This window comes from Gobio gobio (genome assembly GCF_949357685.1).
Source record: "Gobio gobio genome assembly, chromosome: 22".
NCBI classification, from domain to species: domain Eukaryota; kingdom Metazoa; phylum Chordata; class Actinopteri; order Cypriniformes; family Gobionidae; genus Gobio; species Gobio gobio.
Window position 1 is genome coordinate 41,672,036 of NC_137118.1, and position 14,204 is coordinate 41,686,239.

General features: G+C 37.6%; 1 protein-coding gene across 29 annotated transcripts in view; it reads left to right on the plus strand.

Moving 5' to 3' along the window:
* The window catches only part of camk2b2 (calcium/calmodulin-dependent protein kinase (CaM kinase) II beta 2), a 106,009-nt gene that overhangs the window by 39,225 nt on the left and 52,580 nt on the right, over nucleotides 1-14,204 (plus strand). For 28 of the 29 annotated variants that reach the window (XM_079805026.1, XM_079805032.1, XM_079805036.1 and 25 more), the window contains exons 6-8: nucleotides 5,872-5,944; nucleotides 11,679-11,781; nucleotides 11,965-12,048. In XM_079805026.1, coding sequence (XP_079661152.1) covers nucleotides 5,872-5,944; nucleotides 11,679-11,781; nucleotides 11,965-12,048 — 260 coding nt within the window. The remainder of the gene's footprint in view (nucleotides 1-5,871; nucleotides 5,945-11,678; nucleotides 11,782-11,964; nucleotides 12,049-14,204) is intronic. The other variant, XM_079805037.1, reaches the window with a different exon arrangement.

A 14,204-nucleotide genomic window follows, 5' to 3' on the forward strand; every position in this document is an offset into this window, starting at 1 on the left:
TAGCAGTGCTTCATGGGGGTGGGCGGAGCTAATTAAATCTTTTGGCCATCGATTAACAACCTTGTAGATCACAGTAGGTCTGTCTTTATTTCCCAATTTTCCTATGGATAAAATTAATGGAGTTTTTACTTCCGAAACCTGACTATTTTGTGTTCCACAGAAGAGACATGAGGGTGAATAATAACTAGGGGTGTAACGGTACACGTATTCGTATTGAACTGTTTCGGTACAGGGCTCTCGGTTCGGTGTGCGTGTGCGTGTGTACCGAACGGTTATGAATGCAATCTTTAACAGTTAACAGTCGGCTTGTTTAAAGCGCGGAACACACTTCAATCCTAGTTCCCACACGAACATATTGAGTATTCATTCCATTTTATCACGACATTCAAACGATAAATGCCGTTTTAACGCTCTTTAATTTGACGTGACTGATAGACGCGTATCAGTTCAACTTCAAACGGCAGCGCGCGGCGCGCGAGTGAACGCGATCATCTCTTCCTAAAGAATAAACATAAATTAATATCTTAAGGTATGTTGAAGAACTTACTGAAATGTATCATATGTTGTGTAATCGCTCCATCAGTGTTTCAACCGCGGAAAGACAATAAAACAGCTTGTAAACAATGTCGTGTAGAATCACATTTACCTCAGAAGTCATTCAGTGTCCACAGCTGTGAGTTCACTTGAGAGATTAACTCTATTAATTTCACTGAATACATGCACTATATTAGCCTATTCATTATATTAGCCTATATATATTCATTATATACTACTTAGCCTGTTAGTGATGTCTTGTTTATTTAATGTATGTTTAAATAAACCTGTCATGAAAATTACAGCCACTAAATGATTATATTTCAACAACAAATTGGAGAAAAAAAAAATTAGTTAATGCAAAAACTGCCTTATGTTAAGCTTATGAGTGTTGATTATTATATCTAAAAATAAATAGCAACTGAATTTAGGCTAATAGTTTGGGCTCTGTTGTTAATCTTTAATAGTAATACGTAAGTAATTAAGTAGTGTCCGAGACGTCACCCATAGGATTCTGAAGAGCAGTTTTGAAGCGTAAAGTAGGGACGAGATGGCCGTTGCCATCTTGGCAGCGCGTCACTCCCGGATAACAGAAAATGGGCAAAAAGGCAGGACGTGAGCGGAGCTGAGGTGACGCGATGTCTAACAGACAGCAGATAAATGGCTATCCACCTGTCACTTGAAGTGGCCACGCCCATAATTATGCAGAACTTTAATGCTTTATATAATGTAAACGAATGAGTTATAAAAAAATTCACCCCCTCACAGTTGTCATGACGGGCAAAATTAGCCGTATAGACCAAAACCACAATTTGTACCAGGCTGTAAACATGTGTTCTTCTGCTTAAAGTTGGGCATTTTAACATGAGGCTCAATGAGATTCTGCTCCTTTCTGGAGCCTGTCCCTAGTGGCCAGTCGATGAATTGCAGTATATGTCACTTCCGTATTGGCTTCAAGAGGTTGCCGCTTGGTTCTGCCCCATTGATTAAACCAACCAAATTGTGACGTCAAATGAACTCGGGTTTGCAGCAGACGCTCTAGTGTGAAAACAGCCGAACTGCTCTTGATGCACTGAGAGTATCTCCTCTCCCGTTCTGTCTTCTGCTCTCTCTTTGTTTCTTGTATCGCTGTCTTTCTTCCTCTCTGTTGTTTCAAAACAGTGTCATTTATCTTTGCAATTGGGTAATTCTCGGGCGCGTGTAATGTATTGTTTCATTCAAGCCTGGCATTCAGGATGACAGAGTGCCACTGTTTTGTTTAATAGTCACTTGAGTGAAGGGCTCTTACAGAGTCTCGCAGTTTGTTGTGGTCTTGATTCAGAAGCTTAAATAAAGCTGCTGACTGTATCTGCTCATGTCAACCAGACCTTCACCCACTTTGAGAGGGGAAAACAGGAGGTTAGCCGTGCCATATGACCTGATGTTGATGCATTTGATAGGTCTGACCTCTTAACTTGCTGACAGAGGAAAAATAGTCAGGAACGTGGCACTTTTATTGCTCAGGAGACTTAATTGAGTTCTCATTTATTTCATTTACCCATTGACTTTGTCTCAGGTTTTTCTCCTAAAATTCCTGTAAGAGTATAGAGCCATAAAATGATTATGGATTGCATAGATCAGATAATTTGATCATGTGTGAATTTGATATTTGAGTTCATATTGAGATTGGCGAATATCAATTTTTGGGGTCATATGCTTTAAAAACAATAATAATGTATTGTAACATACTCATAGGCTCTAAAAACATGTAAAATGGGTGATCATGTGTTATTGTTCAATTTAGGATTTGTTAGGGACTCATTCAGAACAAGTTGTTTCTGCAGCTGTGCTTCAATAAATGTGTTTTTTTGGGCCTGGAGAAGTTTTGAGCTCTCGAAGTTACACTGTTTTCATAGTTGAACTCTTCTATCTCAAAAGTTCAAAGAAATTGGGTTGCTTAAGCTATAACTGCTTTAAAGAGATCCCATTTGTGATATTTCTTTCTTGCGGAATCTTTTTGACGTTAAATTAGTGAACCAAGCGGTGTTAGCCTTGGGGCTCTGCAGCTGCCGGCCTGGGAGCCGAATCGTGCCATCAATCATGTTTTATTGTCTTCCAATTGATATTGATGAAATTGCTGTGCGACCAGAGATGAGTTCAGCACTCAGTGCTCATTTGGAGCAGAGTTAGAGGTTAAGTCTATAGTTCAGTCATGTGCATCATTTTTGATTGTGTCTAATATGATAAATGTCTCATTCACTAAAGAGACACTGATGGTGAAAAACAAACCCTCAAAGGAAAAGTGACAGAGAAGTTAGTTGAACAGATGTGGCTCATTTCATCATCAGAGCAAGTTATAATGAAATTAAATGATCTGCTAGATCCTAGATGGATGGATGGATGGATGGATGGATGGATGGATGGATGGATGGATGGATGGATGGATGGATGGAACAATAGATGGATGTATGATAGATGGATATAAATGGATGGATGGAGCAATAGATGGATATAAATGGATGGATGGAGCAATAGATAGATGGAACGATGTATAGATGGAAGGCTGGATGTATGGATGATAGATAGATATAAATGGATCAAGCAATAGATAGATGGAATGATATATAGATGGATGGATGGATGGATAGATGGATGGATGGAAAAGTGGAACGATGGGTGGATGGAACGATAGATTGATGGATGGATGGAACAATAGATGGATGGAACAATAGATGGATGGATAGATATAAATGGATAGATGGAGCAATAAATAGATGGAACGATATATAGATGGATGGATAAGTGGAATGATGGATGGATGGATGGATGGATGGATGGATGGATGGATGGATGGATGGATGGAACGATATAGATGGATGGATGGATGGATGATGGATGGATGATGGATGGATGGATGGAACGATATAGATGGATGGATGGATGGATGATGGATGGATGATGGATGGATGGATGGATGGATGGATGGATGGATGGAACGATAGATAGATGGAACAATGGATGTAAGGATGGATATATTTATTCATTTATTTATTTTAGTTTTTCATGTCCGGACGTTATTTACAGTTGAAGTGCTAATAATTACCACCCTCAGTTTAAGTTTCATCTGGATAATTTGTCCCCCAAAAGAAGGCAGTTGAGGAGTCCTAGTGTAAAAGAACCAGAAGAACGGTTTTACATGTTCCAGTTTTACAACATACACACACACACACACACACACACTCAGTAAATCAGCAGCACACGCCTACACAGGCTGACTCACGCCGTCCACCTCCCTCTCCTCACACACCGGTACATTTCCTCAAGCTCTATCTCACCACACAACTGCCAAAAAACACTCCAGTCCACTGCAGCGCCAGAGCCTTTCCAGGGCCGCCTGCCAGACTTACCTCTCTTTTTGCAATTCTTTCCCGTCTCAGTCTTTCTCTTTCACCTTCTCTCCATCTCTCCTGATGCTCGCTCTCGTCGTGGGTGGTGAGACCGTCTCACCCATGAGGAGCAGTTTTAAGTGTGTGGTGTTAGCTAGAGCTTCCTGTGTCAGTAAAACAGGGTTTCTGTACGCAGGAAAAGCATCATGTCTGCAGACTGAACAGAGTCTATAGTGGAGAAAGAGCCTTTAGTTCATCCAGACGTGTCAGAAAACTCTTATGTCAAGGGTCTCTGTTTTGGGAGACGGTGGTTGTCTTCCTCAAGTCCCGAGTTGCTTTTAGTTATGTGCTATTTTTTTTTTTATGTGTTTGAACACTAACCCTTCAGTTTTCTTTGCAGATAAGATAAATCCAAGGGTGAATCTCCTGAAAATTTTACTCTGAATCAAAATAAAGAATTAATTAGCCAAACTTTGATAACTTGAGCCCTTTGATTACGACAATACTTATTTGGGATAAAAAGTGCTTAACTGGCATGAAAATGTCTCAACAATTTTAAGAATTTTATTTTAAATGTTATTTTATTTCTTTGTTTTATTTATTTAAAATATAGAGAAAATAAATAATAATAATAATAAATAAATAAATAGTAAAATACTACTATATATTTATAATAAATATAATATAAATGAATTAAATAAACAAAAAATTACATATTTATAATATATAAATAAACAAATGCATTTTTAGGAATTTTATGTAATTTATTTACTTAAAATATAATAAAAAAAAATTATAATAAACATAATTTATAACATTCTAATTATGAAATAAGCTATTATTTATTTGTTTGTTTTATTTAAAATATTTTGAAAATAAAGAATATTAAAATAATTTGTATATATTTTTAGGAATTTTATGTAATTTTGTATTTATTTATATGTAATAAAAATAAAATAAATTATAATAAACATTATTTATAACATATTCTAATTATAAAATAAGCTAATATTTGTTTTTTGTTTTATTACAAATTTTGAAAATAAATAATATTAAAAAGAAATTGTCAAATTAAAAAACAACAATAAAATATTTATAATATAAATAAACAAATAAAAACAATTTTAGGAATTTTATTTAATTTTCTATTTATTTAAAATATAATACAAATAAAATAAATAAATAATAAACATTATAAAATTCTAATTATAAAATAAACTATTATTTGTTTGTTTGTTTGTTTATTTAAAATATTTTGAAAATGATATACAAAATTGTAAAATTAAAAACAATAATAAAATATGTATAATACATAAATAAACAAATAAAACAATTTTAGGAATTTTATTTAAAATATAAACAAATTAAATAAATAATAATAAACTTTATAACATATTCTAATTATAAAATAAACGTGTTTGTTTGTTTTATTTATTTAACATATTTTGAAAATAAAAAATATTAAAAAATAATTTGTGAAATAGATTATTTATAAAATAGCCTATTATTTATTTATAATAAATATAGTAAAAATACATTAAATAAACATCATCAAAATGTATTTATGATAGATAAATAAACAAGTAACCGTTTTAAGAATTTTATTTTAAATTTTATTAGTTTTTGTTTTTTATTTATTTAAAATATAATGAAAAATCAAATGAATAATAATAACAATAAAAATAAAGTTAAATGACAATAAAATGTATAAATAAATAAATACAATTTTGATTTGTGTGGAAAATGTGACCTGGACATGTTGTAGGGAGATTCATCCTGTAGATTAAAGTCTTTTACAAGAGAGTTTTTTGGAAGAGGGAGTCACTTAAAGTATTTTATTATGTTTGGTCGAAGATGTATTGTTACATTTATTAGTAGCTCCTTGTAATCGGCCTGCATTTCCTGCCTGTGCCTGTGCACGAGAGAATGGCATTGCTCAAACTAACATGCGCCCCCTGGTGTTTGCATGCAGTCACTGCATCCAGCAGATCCTGGAGGCGGTGCTTCATTGCCATCAAATGGGTGTGGTGCACCGAGATCTCAAGGTGAGTGACAGGTGATTTGTTTGTCTGTGTGTGTATTTTGCATGCTTTAATGTCCAAATGTGCCACGTATGCTGTACGATTATGAGATTCGGATGGTGAGATGATGGTTTATAATCAGTAGGAGGTGTGGCTTAATACTCCGGGGCCGATTAAGCATGGGTGTCTGTGCTGTCGCGTGCATGGATTAACTTCAGATTGTGCTAGTATGTTAAATACATTCATTTGTTGTTTTCTTGTCAATTGAAATGCAATTTGTTTGAAGACCTCTGAACTACAACGGGATATCATTAACTGGCAGTAAATCTTTTACAATGTGATCAAGAATGTCTATTAAAGAAGTAAACAGGGTCAGTTTTGATTTCATGTTGCTTCTCTTCCTAATTCTGCTTTAGTTTAGAAGTTGCTTTTTTATATTTCGAAGAATCAGGTTATGCGAATCTCAGTCTGGATGCGTTTCCAGTGTTGTTTCCCCGGATGCTGCTCAAGGTCATTGAGTACATCACACCATCCTACGGATCCTCAACCAGAACGCATTTTAAATCATGAGCCCGAAACGTCGAGATGCCATCTGAGCTCCCCGAATAGCTCCAGCAGATGGCAACGGCGGTTGAGTGTCAGAACACAGAGTCCGTCCGTCTCTTTTTCAAATACAGCATCTGTAGCGGGAGAAAGAAAGAGAGCAACGATTGAGACTGAATAAGTTTCCCATGATGCTTTGCTCCTCTGGACCCAATTTCCCACCTGGCTCAACTTCCACCAGAGCAGAGAGAACGTAACCTACTTAATAACAGCACACACACTCTCACACTGAACATTGTGTGGGGGTGTGAATGTGTGTGATAAGTGGGATGATGTATTATTATCTGATGAGTGACAGATGGTTACGTGACAACCTGTATGTGCGTTTTAAGTTCGACATGAAATTAAAATGGACCCTATTGGATATCTTGATACCGTTTGTTAAATGTTCTGTGTAAATATTTATGGAGGTACATTTGCTGTTCAAAAGTTTGGGGTCAGTTAAATGTTTTAATGTTTTTGGTAGAATTCTTTTGCTCTTTTGATCTAAAATGCAGTAAAAACAGTAATAATGTCAAACATTATTACAATTTAAAAGAACTGTTTTCTATTGTAATATATTTTAAAATGAAATTTATTTCTGTGATGCAAAGCTGAATTTTCAGCATCATTACTCCAGTCTTCAGTGTCACATGATCTTTCAGAAATTATTCTAAAATGCATTTCTGATTATTATTCATGTTGAAAACAGTTGTGCTGCTTCATTTTTTTGTGGAAACTGATCATTTCTTTCTTTTAATAAAAAGTCCCAAAGAACAGCATTCGTTTTAAAATATACATTTATTTGTAACATTATAAAATATCTTTAGTTTTGATCAATTTAATGCATCCCTGCTGAATAAAAGTATTAATTAATTTATTTTTTAAATCATACTGACTCCAAAATTTTGAATGGTAGTATGTGGATAGTTATATTATATGTACAGTTTTTAAGTTCAACATGAAATCAAATCAACCCTAGTAGGTTAAAGGAACACTTTTTTTGAAAATAGGCTCATTTTCCAACTCCCCTAGAGTTAAACAGTAGAGTTTTACCGTTTTCGAATCCATTCAGCCGATCTCTGAGTCTGGCGGTAGCACTTTTAGCATAGCTTAGCATAGATCATTGAATCTGATTAGACCGTTAGCATCTCGCTCTAAAATTACCAAAGAGTTTCGATATTTACTTCGTGTACGAAGACCAACGGAAAATGAAAAGTTGCGATTTTTTTAGGCAGAATGAGAATATAGTTCCTAGCCATATCGGCCTAGAAAATCGCAACTTTTCATTTTCCGTCGGTCTTAGTACACGATGGAACTACAGAAGAGTCAGGTTTTAAATAGGAAAAATATCAAAACTCTTTGGTAATTTTTGAGCGAGATGCTAACGGTCTAATCGGATTCAATGATCTATGCTAAGCTATGCTAAAAGTGCTACCGCTGAATGGATTCGAAAATGGTAAAACTCAACTGTTTAACTCTAGGGGAGTTGGAAAATGAGCCTATTTTCAAAAAGCGTTCCTTTAAAAGTTCTCAATGTTCTGTGTAAAATTTAAAGGTGCAGTGAGTGAATTTTAGCGCCATTTAGTGGTGAGGTTGTGAATTGCAATCACCCACCGCTCACCCCTCCCTTTTGAAGCACATAGAGAAGCTACGGTGGCCGACACAGGACAAAGATGTCGTCGTTGGCAAGAGCAGAGAGTGACTAGCGCTCTGTAGAGAGGTTTGTCCGTTTAGAGCTACTGTAGAAACATGATGGTGCTCAAGAAATGGCTCATTCTAAGGTAATAAAAACATAACGGTTCATTATATAAGGTCTTTATACACCACTGAAAACACAGTTATGTATATTATATTCCATTTCTGTCAAAAGATCCTCATAAATACTACACACTGCACCTTTAAATATGTATGGAAGTAAATTGTGTTGTGCGAAACTAAGCTAATTTCCCTGAAATCTTTATGTAACACCAGTGGGATCACAGAGAGCCCGTCCTGTCAGTCAAATCGACTGTGTTAAGCTAAAGATAATCCAGTCAGGTCTCAGAGGAATCTGCTGTGAGGAACACTGGGATAGAATGACCGTAAAGAGCAGCCTTAAAGATGCCGTTCTGGAAGAACCGGAACTTGGATCCAGTTTTCTCATCTTTCCAATCTCAAAGAGCCCTTTATACTGTCAAGATATAGTCGTTCATAGCCATGTTTCAAAAGTTTTGCAAGAAAATGAATGTGAAAATATAACTATACAACGTTAATTAAATAAAATCATCAGGGAGGCAACGTTTCTACATTACTAGTGATAATATAACAAAATTTTGCACACACGGGTGTGTAAAATCACCTGCAGAACAAATGCTAGCGTTGCTTAACACAGGTTTTCCACCATTTTGACTCAAAGGCCCCTCATACTTCAAGACAATATTCAAAGGTCCTGCATATACTGTAGGATGAAGATATTCCTGGTACCTCTGCTGGAATGACAGCTTACCCCCCCCCCCCCCCCCCCCCCCAATTGTTTTTACATGTATACACACACCGGCTTGGACCCCCTTTTTCCTACAGAGCTTCCCTACTACTTTGTGGATTCAACAAGGTGCTAGAAACATCCCTCAGAGATTTTGCTCCATATTGACATGATAGCATCACACAGTTGCTGCAGATTTGTCACATCCATGATGAGAATCTCCAGGACATCTCAAAGCTGCTCTATTGGATTGAGATCTTAAGCCCTTTGAGTTTAGTGAACTCATTGTCATTTTCAAGAAACCAGTTGAGATGATTTGAGCTTTGTGACATGGAGCGTTATCCTGCTGGAAGTAGCCATCAGAAGATGGTACACTGATCATAAAGGGATGGACATGATCAGCAACAGTACTCAGGTCGGCTGTTGTGTTTAAACGATCTCAATTGGTACTAAGGAGCCCAAAGTGTTCCAAGAAAATATTTCTCACAGCATTGCACCACCAGCAGCCTGAACCGTTGATACAAGGCAGGATGGATTCATGCTTTCATGTTGGCTACGCCAAATTCTGCCCCTACCATCTGAACGTCCCAGCAGAAATCCAGACTCGCACCGTTTCTCCAATCTTCTATTGTCCAGTTTTGATGAGCCCGTGTGAATTGTAGCCTCGGTTGCTGTTCTCAGCTGACAGGAGTGTCACCGGTGTGTCTTCTGCTGCTGTAGTCCGTCTGCTTCAAGGCTGGACGTGTTGTGCGTTCAGAACGAGTGGTGTAACGAGACATTATTTGAGTTACTGTTTCCTTTCTATCAGCTGAACCAGTCTGACCTCTGGCATCAGCAAGGCATTTTCGCACACAGAACTGCCGTTCACTGGATATTTTTTTGTTTTTCGGACCATTCTCTGTAAACCCTACAGATGGTACGTGAAAATCCCAGTAGATCGGCAGTTTCTTAAATACTCAGACCAGCCCGTCTGGCACCCACAAGCGTGCCACGTTCAAAGTCTCTTAAATCACCTCCTAATATTGTGTTGGTCCTACTTTTGCTGCCAAAACAGGCCTGACCCGTCAAGCATGGACTCCACTAGACCCTAAAGGTGTGCTGTGGTACCTGGAACCAAGATGTTAGCAGCAGATCCTTTAAGTCCTGTAAGTTGCGAGGTGGGGCCTCCATGGATCGGACTTGTTTGCTCAGCACATCCCACAGATGCTCGATTGGATTGAGATCTGGGGAATTTGGAGGCCAAGTCAACACCTCAAACTTTTTGTGCTCCTTGAAACATTTTTGCTTTGTGGCAGGCGCATTATCTGCTGAGAGAGCCACAGCCTCCAGGGAATACCTTTTCCATGAAATGGTGTACATGGTCTGCAACAATGCTAAGGTAGGTGGTACGTGTCAAAGGAACATCCACATGGATGGCAGGAACCAAGGTTTCCCAGCAGAACATTGCCCAAAGCATCACTGCCTCCGCCAGCTTGCCTTTTTCCCACAGTGCATCCTGGTGCCATGTGTTCCCCAGCTAAGCGACGCACCCGGCCATCCACGTGATGTAAAAGAAAACGTGATTCATCAGACCAGGCCACTTTCTTTCAATGCTCTGTGGTCCAGTTCTGATGCTCACGTGCCACTGTTGGCACTTTCGGCGGTGGACAGGGGTCAGCATGGGCACTCTGACTGGTCTGCGGCTATGCCGCCCCATACACAACAAACTGTGATGCTCTGTGTATTCTGACACCTTTCTTTCAGAACCAGCATTAACTTCTTGAGCAATTTGAGCTACAGTAGCTCGTCTGTTTTGATCGGACCACACGGGCCAGCCTTTGTTCCCCACGTGCATCAATGAGCCTTGGCCGCTCATGACCCTGTCACCGGTTCACCACTGTTCCTTCCTTGGACCACTTTTGATAGAGACTGACCACTGCAGACTGGGAACAGCCCACAAGAGCTGCAGATTTTGAGATGCTCTGACCCAGTCGACTAGCCGTCACAATTTGGCAAATTCACTCTCATCCTTACACATCAACTTTGAGGACAAAATGTTAACTTGCTACCTAATATATCCCACCCACTATCAGGTACTATGATGAAGACATAATCACACACACACAATTAGTAATTAAATATAAAAAAAATAATATTTTACTAAAAATGAGTATCTTCTATGTGCTAAAATACTTGCTTGACATAACAAAAAATTATTATATGAATAAATATTAACATTTACTATAGACATTTCCATGATTTCTTAAGATTTTATACATTTCCAGGACTTGCCCAGTCCCAGCTTCCTGGTTGTGAACCAATGGCTCAGGATCATTTATCTGCATTTTTTTTTGTTAGGAGACGTCTTTGTTGACAGTTGAACAGTTGCACTGCTAACGTTGTCATTTTGTTTCTTTTTATATTATGAGTGTCAACCATTGGAACTTTTGTAAATTAAGGTCTAAAGTCGTAGATATCAAGTAGGAAGAGTTTGATTTGATTTATAAAACAACAAAAAACTAAGTAGAAATCAATATGAAAACGTGCTTGTAGCGAACTCTACAGGTGACAGAACATGGCGCTGCCCAGCTCATATTTTGGGAGCTGATTCAGTTTGTATGCTGTACCTCGCGCACAGCTGTGGTTGTATGTTATGTGTTAAGTGTTAAAGGGTGACGTGTATCAGATTTTGGTTCAGCAGTAATATGAGTGCGCCCCTGATCTCCCCCTCAGCCGGAAAACCTGCTCTTGGCCAGTAAATGCAAGAATGCCGCCGTCAAGTTGGCCGACTTTGGCCTGGCTATTGAAGTACAAGGGGACCAGCAGGCCTGGTTTGGTATGTGGTCACTTTAAACTCTCCCAAGCAAAAATCCTCAACTGTTGTGCATTATTTGTGTAATATTTGGCTATTTCCAAGCACACTCTGATACCCAGTTTTCTCAAGCATCCAGATAGTGTTGGTATGGAAAGAGTCTGAATGTTGCATTTTTACACGTGCATTTTTTACTTTCGCATGCAGGGTTCGCTGGAACGCCAGGTTACCTTTCCCCAGAAGTGCTACGAAAAGAGGCTTATGGGAAACCTGTGGACATTTGGGCATGTGGTGAGTCACACGCTTCCTCCCGGTAGAGTTCTTTGCATCTATTTCCATCTTCTTTCTCTCTCGCTGGCTCTCTCGACACCCCGCACATATTCAGACGCATCAGCTCTCAGATGTGGAGAGCTCTTTCCGGCAGGTGTTGTCAAGAGGCTGTTGCCAAGCGCTGCTTTCACCACCGTCATGTTTCACGTCCACTTTCTCTAGAGTATCTCTGGTTGAGCGGTTTAATTACTTTGCCGTTCAGTAGGTGGGATGGTGTTTTTATGTCTGTGGTCGGAATATTCGGATTCATTTCAAGTGGTTTATTAGGACAGTTCATATATCAATGAAGCAATTCACAGTCATTCTCAAAATCACTCGAAAGTGTTTAATTAATAATGGTTTAGTTTATCAATCTTGAACTGAATTTTAGTTTACATTTATATTATATGCCTCTTTATAAATACATATAATTTACATGTTAAATACATTAATATTTTTATATTGTATGTATTATTATTATTTAGAATTTGAAATTATGTAAATTATATGAAATAAAATACAATTATATTAAATAAATAAAATTAGACATCACTAAAAATGCAACTGGTCTGATAACATTTGCCATTTTATATTTACATTTACATTTAGTCATTTAGCAGACGCTTTTATCCAAAGCGACTTACAAATGAGGGCAATAGAAGCAGCTAGAGCAGTCGAAGGGCAACAATATCAGCAATATGCAAGTGCTGTAACAAGTCTCTGTTAGTCTAGTACAGAATTTTTTTTTTTTTTTTTTAATTTGTGTAATATTATATATGTGCGCCTGTGTGTGTATTTTTTTTTTTTTAACACACACAAAAAGGAAAATTTTAGACACATTTTAAAGCTATTTTAAATATGAGGACATATAAAATGTCCTCATATTTCATGTTTACGTCGTAATACCTGTGTAATACCCATGTCATTATACAAATTGGTTTCCTCATAAATCACAAAAATTCACACACACACACACACACAAGTTAAATAAAAAAAACTAGACATCATGAAAAGCGCTATTGTTTTGATAACATTTGCCATTTGAATTAAAATTTATATTGTGTTTTTTGTACAACCCCAAATCAGAAAAAGTTGGGACAGTATGGAAAACGCAAAAAAAAAAAACGTGATTTCTAAATTTACTTTGACTTGTATTTCATTGCAGACAATATGAACACAAAATATTTCATGTTTTGTCTGGTCAACTTCATGTCATTTGTAAATGTGCATCCTTTCCTGTCATTCAGACCTGCAACACATTTAAAAAAAAGTTGGGTCAGGAGCAATTTAGGGCTAGTAATGAGGTAAAATGGTTAAATAATGATGTGATTTGAAACAGGTGATGTCAACAGGTGATTGTAATTATGATTTGGTACAAAAGCAGCATCCAAGAAAGGTCTAATCCTTTAGGAGCAAAGATGGGCCAGGATCGCCAGTTTGCCAACAAATACGTGAGAAAATTATTGAAATGTTTAAAAACAATGTTCCTCAAAGAAAGATAGGAAGAGATTTGGATATTTCACATTCAACAGTGCATAACATAATTAAAAGATTCAAGGAATCTGGAGGAATTTCAGTGCGTAAAGGACAAGGGCGCAAGCCTAAGCTGAACAACCGTGATCTCCGATCCCTCAGGCGGCACTGCATCAAGAATCATCATTCATCTATAAGCGATATCACCACATGGGCTCAGGACTACTTTGGCAAACCTTTGTCAAGTACCACAATACGTAGTTACATCCACAAATGCCAGTTAAAACTGTACTGTGCCAAAAGGAAGCCCTATGTTAACAGTGTCCAGAAGCGCCGTCGACTTCTCTGGGCTCGGAGGCATCTGGGATGGACCATCACACAGTGGAAACGTGTACTGTGGTCAGATGAATCAGTATTTCAGGTATTTTTTGGGAGGAATGGATGCCGTGTGCTCCGGACCAAAGAAGAAAAGGATCATCCAGACTGTTACCAGCAACAAGTCCAAAAGCCAGGGTCTGTCATGGTATGGGGTTGTGTCAGTGCCCTTGGCAAAGGTAACTTGCACTTCTGTGAAGGCACCATTAATGCTGAAAAGTACATAGAGATTTTGGAGCATTATATGCTGCCTTCAAGAAGACATCTTTTCCAGGGACGTCCATGCATAT